The 12,993-nt window shown below is 35.9% G+C and overlaps 1 protein-coding gene across 5 annotated transcripts in view; it reads left to right on the forward strand.

Moving 5' to 3' along the window:
* The window catches only part of LOC129006003 (acetyl-CoA carboxylase-like), a 118,394-nt gene that overhangs the window by 39,239 nt on the left and 66,162 nt on the right, over positions 1–12,993 (forward strand). The window contains exon 1 of one of the 5 annotated variants that reach the window (XM_054435091.1): positions 7,675–7,694. The exons of the other annotated variants lie outside the window; for them this stretch is intronic. Coding sequence (XP_054291066.1) covers positions 7,690–7,694 — 5 coding nt within the window. The 5' untranslated portion in view covers positions 7,675–7,689. Of the gene's footprint in view, positions 1–7,674; positions 7,695–12,993 lie in introns of those variants that run through there. 5 annotated transcript variants of the gene reach the window in all.

Raw genomic sequence — 12,993 nt, forward strand, 5'->3', positions numbered from 1 at the left:
TATTTACACATTCATTAAGAATAGTAATAGCGTCAAACAACCTCTAATATGACATTGTATGTTCAATTTGGGCCTGTGACTGTATTAGCGTCTCAAAACTTAAATAGTTATACCTACTAATCTGGGTTTGGATACTGTGCGTTTTCCAAACAAGGTGACAATCTCTCGAACTCGTCTGTCAAAGTATGCTCAACGAACATTAACAAATTATAATAATAAGCTAATAAAATAAAAATGTGGTGGTTCAAAGACACCTTGAAAATGTACACAGCGGGTTGCTTTTACTAAAAAGGTTTTACAAAAGTAGATGATTCCAAAAAACTACTAGGCCTATATTTTACCAAATTCGAATATTTAAAAAATTGTGTAAATTGATATTTAGTTTGAAATCATACATGTAAATTATAGTTTAAAAGGTGACTTACATTTTCCACGAGTTGTATTTATTTGAAACCAAGTACAGTCGTGAAGTAATGGTTGTTATTTGAATGTAGAAAAGTCGGCGAGCCTCCTAGATACAATAATCTTATTTAGTCAAGTATATAATGCTAAAGTTAGATAAATTATGTAAATTTTCACGGGTAAATACTTAATATAATAACTGGTATAAATTTGTTCTATCTTGTCAGAAAACAATCCTAAGAATCCCAAGAATAATTTCGTCAATTACTCCTGCTTAAATGGAATGACCATACAAATGAGAAAGCCAAGGTTTCAGTTAATGATACAATACACAGTCAATCGCCGCTAACAGTTTCCTATACATGTATATGCTTTCCGAATACCCTCGCCCAGGGTGTTGCAATGCGCGTGGTTTTTGCCCTCTATGAAAGTGAGTATTCGTAACAAAAACTTGACCTCAGCTCGATGTCCTGAATAAACAAGGACGGCCGTAGGACGCCAGACTACCAATTTGGAAATGGAAACTTACTAGTAGGGAAATGCTAATGATAACGCTACAATCAAGCCGGTTGAGTTTACCATGCCATGATTATGCCGAGAAAATGTGTTACTTTGTCAGAGTCATAGACGTCGGAAGTAGCCACAGTTCCTGAAACTAAAAGTAAATTGCTCATTTGGAATTGGATAACAATATCGCTCGATTCTGTTAACCATGGCGCGATACAGTCTCATTGGTTCTTATAGTTCTAGTTTTTATTCTCTTGTGGGACAATACACAGACTACAATTCAATTATGAGCCATATAGTGGTTTTTTACCCATTATATTTATTATATATTTTATATTTATACCTATCTTACCCCTTACATGTATTGTATACAGGGTGTCCCGGAACTCTCTACCAATATTTTAGGGCATTGTTCCTGAGTAAGAAACATATCTAAATATGATATTTAAACTGTCCGGAAGTCCTTAGTTACTCACACGGCCGCCATTTTGGTTTTTCATTTATTTTTTGTAGTTTTGGATACGAAATTGAAACTTTGCACAAACATTAATGACAACTTGACAAAGCAACAAACAAATTATGAAAATTTTCAAATTCATAAAACAAATTTTGTTACTGAAATAACTCAAAACTCGTTGATTTTACAAACGTTTTATATGGCTGCCATTTTATTTTATGAATTATAAAAATTATCATAATTTTTTGTAGCTTTGTCTGCTTCTATATTAAAATTAAATTTATTTTCTCAAATTATAGTTCGATATGCTAACAAGTTTTTTACAGCGAAATTATCCTATACAGGGTGTCCCGGACCTCTCTACCAATATTTTAGGGCATTGTTCCTGAGTAAGAAACATATCTTAATATCATATTTAAATTGTCCGGAGTCTTTTAGTTGTTAATTCAATTTTATAAACATAAAATTATTGCCCACTGATTATTGTAGAGGTGTGTGTTAAAATTCGAATTAAAAAGTAATCCAAAATTCTGTATTTTGTGAATAGTTTCTAACGGATAAGGTACTTAATCATAACTCACAAACAGAGACCACATTTTGATTCGAGCCTTGTGGGTAATATTTAATGACCAATACCAATACGTCAAATTAAGGTCAAACAACTTACTTAAACCTAAGATCTTTATAAATCGTGTGAGAAAGTCCTAACAAAGATAATGCTGAATCAATGTTGTTATGAAATGATCACATTACAGTTGAACACTATTGCGGTATGTCGGTGGGTCATATTAGGAGTTTGACTAAGTTCTCTGTAATCCGCCTTACTTACACGTTGTATAGTTTATCTAAAAAGGAAAACTTATCGCTTAGGAAAGTAACCGTGATATAATTACAATAAAAAATTCGTTTTCCTACAGTCACCTGACAAAGTGGGCTTCCTTGCACTGATTGTAGTACAGAACGTTGCTGATTGCTGCACAAAACAGCGTGCTTTTATTAGCCACGTAATCCGTATACGTTTGGAAATAGGTTGGCAACACTTTAAGATACTACGAGTACGATCAGCTGGTGCAGCGTTTCCCATTTCGTTCAACGCTTGGATTTAACCTAACATAAAACGTGTTGTTAAGTGTTTGAAAAACTATTTTTTTCATTTTTTGTAGTAACTGTAGGTAAAATATAATGTGTAATACGAGTGCAAAGTGCATTTGCTGCACTAAGGAAACTTTCCACACTCGCCCGCGGCTCTATCACTTAGATAAAATCCATTGGTGATTTGGCGGGATTTTAACCCGAGACCTCGACCTCAGGGACCAAAGTCGCTCGCTCTAACCACTAGACCAGCTCGCTCCCGCGACGTTTGTACGAATGACAACGACCAATATTAAAATACGGTAAAGCGTATCCAAAATCCATGTCAGGTTTGACATCCACACTGGTTCCGTTTATTACACCTCTGGTTACTATGGAGGCGTTATATCTTCAAAATTCTGATAAACATTATGAAATGGAATACGTTTTATACTCGTTATTCTGGAGGAAACGACGCGTCGCTTAAATTCTGGTCAATCTCGAACCACGAGTTAATGGCTTATTTTGAAATTCAAAAGATCTCAAACATTACACAAGAGTTTGGTATCCAAACGCAGTCCATGGAGACTTACAGGGATTATATGAACAAAATGTGACTAAATTTAGGTTAAATTGTACCTCGCGGGTTAAGTATCACTTTTGTCTGTCACGTTTTTATTCCTGTTAGTAAGGATAATCTACTGTCTCAAGTTTTTACTCAATGAGTTGAGTTAGGCTATGTTTATTTTTGCGTATCACATCTCTATGGATTACCTTGTGGGTTAGTTTCACCTATTTTTGTCATGTTTTCACCCCTGTCACTTAGGCTTTATCTATATTCTCAAGTTTTTTCTTTTCCCGAAGTTTTTACTCTGAGTGTCAAGTTTCTCCTTTAAGGGTTAAAATTTACCCTGTGGTAGGTTTCTCTGTGTGTAATTTTTTTTAGATATTTGAGCCAGGTATCTATTGCCTCAAGTTCAGTCGCTGTCCCAGGGGGGGTTGATCTCCCCAAAATGTCAGGGTGGGCCCTGTTTTTAAGCTTTATATTTTACAGGGTAGGAGGGGGCTTCCCTTCGAAATAAAATTCCGTCACTGCTCAAGCTTTTAACGTGTGTGTAATTTTTACTCTGTGTGTACATGTTTCCTCTCTGGGTTGATTTTACCTCCGTGTAACCTTTTACTTACGTGAGCCAGGTTCCATCTGTTGTCTCAAGTTTTTACTTTTTAGCCTGAGAGGACAATGGTTACCCCGTCATCTTCGACCCTGCCAGTCATCTCCAAGCTATTTGTCGACCATTACTACAGTCACCACTAATTGCAAACATAACTTGTGTTCGTGGCATCATGGAGGACTGGAGGAAAGGAATCCGAGTTGTGAAAACACATGTTTGTTTTACCCGCCTTGTGCTTGTCAAGCCAGACGGCGAGGTCGAACGAAGTCTTGTCGGTAGAAGCAAGAATTACCTCTCACGTTTTTAAAATTACTGAAAACACAATAAATTACAAAAATATAATAACAATTGTAGTAAAGAATCTAGTGGCTCAAAACGTGTTGTGTTCGTACAACTTTAGCTTAATGAAAAACAGGTATTTAGTGATTCGGTATTTATTATTTCATTGTAAAATACATAAAAATACATAAAATAACAGAGAAAGATGGGGCCTAGGCCTATTATAGTTAAAAGTAGTTAAATCGTGTCCATAAAACTGGATGTCGTTTACTTAAACTAAAAGTATTTCGTCTAACACAATAAATTTATTATTAAATATTATATAAACATTACAGAAAACGTACTTATTTGGCCGTATTATTAATTAATACTTTGTAGGCTTACGATTGGGTTTCCTATCCTCCCTATGGCCCGATACCAATGTTTTCTAATACCTTATCGCTCGATAGATATGATTAAGATAATTTGTTTTTCTTAATGTTGAATATGTTCTGGTTGTGAATATGATTGGGTTATTAATTTTTATCGCGTCTAATACGTGTAACACGTGCAATACGGTGTCCAGCTCTGGGGCTACATATAAATATCAATGGTCTGGGGCTATAGTCCTCGCCACCCTAAGTTGAGGCAGCCAAAGGCCGCACGGCGTATATCTAGTGCGACCTTTGGCTGCCTCAACTTAGGGTGGCGAGGACTATAACAACCATGTAGGTACTGAACTTACAAAGCCAGACCTTATAACACTTTCCCATCCTCATGCGTTATCGTATTGTCCTGAGGAATGATCGCAGAGGTTGTCTCAATCGCCTACGTACCCGTGAGAACTAACCAATATACCAAAAAGTAACATTCACGCGACAAGGAAATGTCAGAGAAAGGATTGCTTCAGCCGGAACTTCTGAGTGTGAAGCAACCATAGTCCTTTATTGCGCTAGACCAATTTCTACTCTGTAGTCCATTTCGGGGATCACACGAAATACCTCTGCAGGGCAGAAATGTTCGGTGACTTATTGTAAGTACATACGTAGTAAACCCGTAATCTGTTTATTATTGCAGCGAAAGCTGCTTTCCCAAGTGTGGATATGGGATTTGGATTTATGTTGGGTTGAGTTGATCGGCACTTTCATCCGTATTGGTTATCTATAGTTGTGACATTCTGATTTGTGTTTGAAAGCAATTTGTTCTGTTTATTTATTTTGTTTTTAGTTCTGCGAAAAGTCCAAAAACTTAGATGCTAAAAGACTCTCAAAAGTACAATACCAAAATCAAAGTAAATTCATCTATAATTTTCTCGTTCACAAAAAAAAAAATATTGCCTTTGACGGTATCCTATTAATAAAAACTTATATTCTCTGAGTTATAGTTTCACTTGCTATCCCAGATCTTGCTTAGTTCAATTTTGTGTGTTCATAAAAACGTGTCTTGTCATACGAAAAAATAAGTTTCATGTTTCAAGTTGGTAATGAAAATAATTTATTGGGAAGGTCAAACCACGACCTACTCCAGAAGGTGAGGACTCGCTGCAAGGTCGCAGGTTCAATCCCCACCACACTGTATAATTACGTGCTGGAGGAAGGGGGAGCAGTTTGCCTAATGCCTATCTCTTTCTGTAAAGAACGGAGGGCCTACAGATTAGTGGAACACAACTGAAGAACTGTTTGCTTAATGTACAAATATCTCTAGTAGCCGTACTGTATTTTGAATTGATATTACAATATTTGATTAGAGACCTTGGTCGTGAAAGTTATGAGGCTGTTCGGGTCTCTGTGACTGTGACACGCTGACGTAACTGCAGCACCTTGCCCACAGGAGAAAGTACTGTACTTCGATAACACTTTCTTTGTTCTGTCATTCCTCTATGCCTCTCGTCCTCGTCTTATATTCTTCTACTTTTACTTCTAATGTTTCCTCTTTTAGGTGTCTTTTGCCAATTTTATTGTTGCTGGCGGGTTTTTGATCTGACGAGGCCTTCTATATCACTATGACACGAGTTATAGATATTCACGAAACTAAGACATATTCTAATCTAAATACAAAAGCAATACCAGTGAGGGATTAGTGAGATGATTTGTGTTGCGCAGCTTTTTTTACAGACTGAGGTCACTTTTTTTAGCCTGATCCAGTTTGTTTGGCAAAATATACAACTTGTGGTTTTAACCACAACAATTTCGAAAACTCAAAAATTTAAGACCATTGTATTTTTCTTGTAAAAAATGGTGCAACAATTTATAAATAAATAAATAAATTTCCATACCCCCCGGCGAGGCCCTAAGCCTTCTGCCTGCAACTCCTCCCCCCCCCCCCTTCAGGGCAAAATCCTGCTGGATACGCAAATGATGACCCTCAGTCGTCAAAGTTTTCAGGCAGCAACAAACACTCCGGCCCTGCACTCAAAGTCGACGAATTAATCTTAATGTTCTCCTACATTTAAATAATTATCGGTATGAAAGTGATTTGAGTAAATCGCTTGGTACATTTTCGCCATAGAGTTTGAGTATACAGGGTGAATAAAAAGTCAAGCCCTCTATAATTTTGTAGTAAATATCCAGAGATACAGTATCCTTTTGGTGGTCGTACGATCTTAGCAGGAAGTTTCATTTTACGATTTTGAAATATTTTAATGTCCTACAGAAAGGGGGATTTTGGGGGCAACTCAACAATTTTAAATGTACCTAAACCCCCTTCAAGTGACACCTCATTTTGAAGTGTTTACAAAAACTTAAAGAATGGCGAATACCATAGTTCACTATCTCATCTCTATCCAAAATGGTAGCCTGTCAAATGTTATGGAAAATCAACGGTAATATTGGTTCGTAATGATAATATTTACAACCATTTTGGACAGAGAAGAGATACTGTAGCGAACTCTGGTTTTCACCATTCTTTAGGTTTTTGTAAACACTTCAAAATGAGGTGACACTTGAAGGGGCTTTACATTTAAAATTGTTTAGTTGCCCCCAAAATCCCCCTTTTTGGGGGCACTCAAAAATTTTAAAATCATAAAATGAAACTTCCTGCTAAGGTTGCACGACCACCATACGGATATCTACTTATGAAAGTATTAGATGGAGGGGTCTTGACTTTATATTCGCCCTGTATAATTTTGCATTTTAACAGCCTATTTACTTATTTACGGTAAATTAAAATTAGTGACTAACCATTTTTTTGTCTGAAAATCCAATAGGCCTAATAAGAAATTCCACTTTAACGTTTGTAGCCAGTACAGTAGCAAAAAATCCCGTTTCATCCAGCGTATGCTCTGAATATCCCGTATTCGGGAATAAAATCCCACGCGTGGACATTCTGGTTTCCATTCATAATGTAGACTTTACTTACCAAGATGAATCATGCGTTGTCATTGGTCAAGAAAAATCACGCCACCATCGAGGAGTGGAGGATTCGTTCATATCTGGCATGACGTCACGTTGTTTAGTCAAAACGTCATCTTGCTTTGCTCCTGAGTCCTGTTGTCCGTATCTCTTAACACAGCTGTATCTGATTCAGCTGTCAAAATGACTTAAATACTTTAGGCCTACCTTGTAAACTCTTACGATGTATATTTTCAATGGCATGGGATAATAGTTATTACAGGCTGTGTCTTTTGGTATGATTTTAAATGTTGTCACTCCCGTGCTTGTTTCTGGTGAAAATTTGTGTTTATGATTATGAAGCATAACCTAACTTAACATTGTTGTCATCTACCCTACCATGACTAAATGTAAATGTGAGTACTCGAATTTGAATGGTCTCGAATTAGAGAAACATTTTAATGGAAAGGATTACAGCGAAACAAAATGCTCTATGAGGTATGATAATTTGTACCTGAATTAATTGTTAAAGCGACTCTAGGTCCTAGGCTTTCCTGTGTTATTATTTTATAGGTTAGTTATAACTATTTTCACAATAATACTAGCGGCGTAAACTATTTGTGAGCAGTAGGACTTAATCAACATTTTAGAAACTGACTTAGCTTTGCAATTAATATAAGTTAGGCCTAAAGGCCACGGCTATACTGATAGGCCTAACCTTTGAGATAAAAACCATGAATTTATCTTAACTGGGCTACGCTACTATCGATTGAGAATATCGATTAGATTAGTAAACCTTCATTTTATTTTTAACTTAGGATAGGCCTATATAAATTATAAAATTAAACTGTTAAACCTATTAAAAACTGCTGATGATAAAAAAATTGATTGACGGTTTACTAATCCAATCGCTGTTTTCAATCGATAGTAGCGTAGCCTAGTTAAGGAACTGTACCCCTTAACTTAATCCTTTCAGTGCTATGCGAATATATATCAATATTTTCTTATATCGTTATATGTATATATTGATATACATACCTATTGAATAACTTAGGCCTATATCGTTGTGCGTCTTTTTCCCAAAAAAAGCTATGAAACAATATAACTTATCGTTGTTCACGTTTGATCTGAAAAGTGCTTAGCGACGATTTATTGTGCCGGCGCGACTTTGGAACGTGTGTAAATGGGCATAGGCTATCGGTTGGGGTTGACTCAGTTAAGAAACTGTACCTCTTAACTTAATCCTTTCAGTGCTTTGCGACAATATATCGTTGTGAGTCTTTTTCCTAAAAAGTGCTATGGAACAATATATCTTTGGTCACGTTTCATCTGAAAAGTGCTAAACGACGATTTATTGTGCCATTGCGACTTTGGATCGTTTGTAAATGGGCATAGGCAATCGGTTGGGGTTGACTCGGTTGTTGTTTCGAAACAGCATATGATTTATTTCGATTCCTCATATGATTGAGGCCCAATATATCGTTTCTTAGCACTTTCGAGATAAAAAATTTTATTTTAGATACCGGTTTTGTTTCACACACACTACACTTCGCCTCCGTGGCAAGCCTAGCACTTTTTAGACTAAATAAGTAAATAGGCCTACCTCTAGCATTTTTCGGAAAATTTACTAAAAAAAAAATTTGCATCGGAAGGGTTAAGTAGAGGTATTTGATGTTTTGGCCTTAAATTTTTTACAAACGTATATAAGTACTGTCTTCGTAATCCAGATTTGTTATTGCATTAGCCTTATAGCCGTTTCGGAGGTTAAGTTACTCTATCGTCGGGTGTGTAGTCGTACACTAATCTAAATGTTTAGTGTAGGAGGCTACAGGGTGAGTTTTAAAAGAGTTCCCCCCCCTACTGTTTTCTACATTTCTTAAGATATCAACCCCGGACCACGTCAGATCACTGTAGAGTAGTAAGTACCTACTTGATTTTGACTGGGTAGGTATACATTTATGGCCGCCATCTTGGATCCGCCATATTGGATACCTACAAAGTTTTTTTTTAAATGTAAAGGTAGGGTTGTGACCCATTATTTCAAACTAGAATTTTACGCTGATTACAATGCCGCAATTAGTTTTTAAAAATCTTTATCCGTTCTAAAATTATGAGGACTTTTTATACATTTATTTTGAGCCCATTTTAACATTGTGCATTTTTACAAACTAAGACCATAATCTCAAAATAGTATTAGATAAAGATAAGTATACACCACCATTTATTGTCGACCTATTTTCACTTGGTTATGACGGATGTATTTTTTCGACCGCCATCTTGGATCCGCCATTTTGAAATGTGACAAATTAATTTAAATATGAAGGTGATGTTGTGACCCATCATTTTGAGCTACCGTACTTTTTTATGCTGAACACAATGCCGCAATCCGTTTTTCATTTTCTATATTTGGTTTTTGAAATATTGAAGTTTTTGAATAAGATAATTTTAATATTTCATCAAGAATGCTTGATAACCAAAAACGGATTGCAGCATTGAGTTCAGCATAAAAAAATAGTTCAAAATGATGGGTCTAAACACCACTTTTCATATTTAAATTAATTTATCAGATTTCAAAATGGCAGATCCAAGATGGCGGCAAAAAAAAAAATACATCCGTCATAATCAAGTGAAAATAGGTCAACAATGAATGGTGGTGTATACTTATCTTTATCTCGCACTATTTTGAGATTATGGTCTTAGTTTGTAAATGCACAATGTTAAAATGGGCTAAAAATCAAGTTATAAAAAGTCCTTATAACTTTAGAACGGATAAAGATTTTTAAAAACTAATTTCTGCATTGTAATCAGCGTAAAATTCTAGTTGAAATAATGGGTCACAACCCTACCTTTACATTTGAAAAAAACTGTTTTGTATCCAAGATGGCGGCCAAAAATGTGTACCCAGTCAAAATGGAGTACTTACTACTCAACAATGATCTGATGTGGTCCTTGGTTAATATTTTAAGAAATGTAGAAAAAAGTAGGGGGGGGGGAACTCATTAAAAACTCACCCTGTATTTATCTACACACAATCTGCCAAATTGAAAAAAATCATTTATTATTTTATCAACTTATTTTTTCGATATTAGGTTAAGTTAATTCTTTTCAAAGAACTGCGTAGGCCTATAGGCCTAACTGTTTACTAGCTTGGACAACGGTTCGTATTAAGATGGCGACAATCTACCAATGTGAACCTTGGAAACTACAAAAACTTATGGTATATTATTTGTACTAAGAGTGAATATTTATTAGTGAATACCTAGCATCAGAAAACGGTTATAATTGTGGAACACTCCTGCCATACAGACATCAAAACAGATATAATGCGGATGTAAAAAACTGTATGTTATCCTAGTATAAAAACGCAGATTGTTATAGTTGATGAGATACCAAATATGCACATTACATTGAAAAAGGACGTTCAAGGGCTAGGTAGCCAAACTTCAGTTGTGTCTAGTTAAAAATTATTATAGGCCTATTGTAACGTCTATTGTTGAAGTTAGTCAATTTTTATTATTCCATTTTGGAATTGTTATTGTACTATTCTGTACTTTATTGGTCATTAAGTAAGAGTGGTCATAAATAGACTTTCTGCTTGTTAAACAGTAGGCTTACTTATTGTGCCAGTGATTGCCAGAACATTTATATAGGGCCTACACCATTCCCCCCCCCCCCCCCACCAGACTTCACTGCTAAACATTAGGCTATTTGTAATTGCCAACGTTTAAACTGACTTATCATAACCAAACCCAATAATGATCGTATTTATTTTTTTAATTGGAAACTTAACAAATTATGCTAAATTTCAGTGTTTTGTTGGGAAAAGGTTTTTGAAGGTGTGTCCTCAATTTTCCCAACTTAAAAATTGGATTAGGCTAGGTTAAGAATGCCCATTTTAGACTTAGACCTTGAGTTATTGATTCTCATAACAGCAAGCTGTTTAAGTTACTCGCTTCGGCTGTTTAGTCTGTCTGATTATTTTAGGAGGTAGTTAGACCCATACATTTGGGAAAACACTTGAATACTAGTTTGGGTTTACCAATTTAGTTATATAAATGACTTCTAGTTAGAACTTTGGTCGCTAGCAATCCGTATAGGTTGTTCAACCAAAACGCCAATTGACTGCTAGAATCAACATGTTCAGTATATTCAAGTACCGTATTTAAGAGCAGCACGACATATTCCATTAGGCTATTTCTATGTGACTTGGCGAATAATACATTTTTCAACGTTGAGTTGTAAGAATTTTGTAAGTACAAAACAAAACAACACCTACCTAACAACTACCTACTACTAGATAGCTACACAATAGTTAATCTATGTGTTTAGGTAATACATTTTTTTTTTTTTTTTTTTTGTGGGGGCTGGGGTAGTGGCATACCCCTAGCTACTTCGGCCTGGAGACCTTTTGTAGCACCCTTTAATTCATTCTGACAGCCCTAGGCTCCTCAAGTAGCCCAGGAGCTGAAAGACACCCAGCTTCCTTATCTCTGTTGGTTCCAGGAATAACCTCCCCAGAGATGTAACCTATACATTGGTCTATGGGCCAACGCTGGACAGTCCAGCCATAAGTGTTCTGAGGTTTCTACCTCGTTCTCACAGAACCTGCATAGGTCTGTCTGTGACCTCCCTATGGTCCTGAGATGTTTCCTGATAGGACCGTGCCCTGTTAACACTCCTACTAGTAGACTAATGTCCCCTTTCTTAAGGCTCAGCAAGTCTTTTCAACCTTTATCAGTAGGGTCGATTAGTAATTTGGACGTCCTCATACCTGGGTGGTTCATCCAGGCCAGAGCCTTTTGAACCTTGACCCAGTCTTGGACTTTGGCTACTTACTCCAGTGAATCTAAATAAAAAGTATCTGGTTCATTGTTTCATTTCATTAATACTCAAAGAATTTTGTTAGTGTTGGTGCTTTTTCTGAATGTTTGTAGAGTGTAGTCAAGCCATCTGCCCTATACATTGGCCAGGGATTGTTGCTATGATTTAATCAGGCTAACAGCCAAGGGCTTGAGCTTAATGCTTTTGCGTTACTCACATAATTACCCTCAAAGATCAGTCAAATACTGCAAAGGATCTTGTGGAAAATCTGTAGGGTCTACGATTGTGTGTTCTTAACCGTTTGCTTATTCTCACTACTTGCACTATTATTGATTTGGGAATGGCATTATGTATTACAAAGGAAATAATTGATGTGCCTTATTGAAATGTTTAACATCGATATTCCCTTAGTGTATTCTTTGGTTGATCTTAAAAATGATCGACGACAGTACTATTAGGATCCTAACAACTTATTATAGACAACATAGTTTACTACTTTGTAAGTAATTCCTCCTTTGCAGTCCATCCTGCCTTTAACCTATCCTTGTTTCCTTCCAGAAATCGATTGCCAATATAATTTTACCTTCATCTTCCTAAGTTCTCAGTGATCCTGTAGCAAGATGAGTACGAATCCTCTAGACGGGTATGTAATATTGATTGTATTTTAAGATCAGCCTCATCAATCCTAAAAAGTGAAGCTCCTCTAATGACTTGTTTTGTCTTAATTTATTGTTACTAACTCTAATGAAGCAATTCACATCATGACAGTTAACTCTGTACGGTACTGTTCTAATTAAAAAAATGTTAGTTAATAACATCATTTATGTATTTTATAAAATGGCTTAACATTTTAAAAATCAATCTTTACTCTTTATTAGGCTAGGGGATATTTAATTTGTCAAGTAGGCTAATATTCAAACCAATAAATATTACAATTTGTAATAAACATTTTTGTAGGTTTATGATAATCTATAAA

This window comes from Macrosteles quadrilineatus, unplaced genomic scaffold (assembly GCF_028750875.1).
Source record: "Macrosteles quadrilineatus isolate MER2022 unplaced genomic scaffold, UCM_ALF_1.0 Scaffold_54__1_contigs__length_841927, whole genome shotgun sequence".
Classification (NCBI taxonomy): domain Eukaryota; kingdom Metazoa; phylum Arthropoda; class Insecta; order Hemiptera; family Cicadellidae; genus Macrosteles; species Macrosteles quadrilineatus.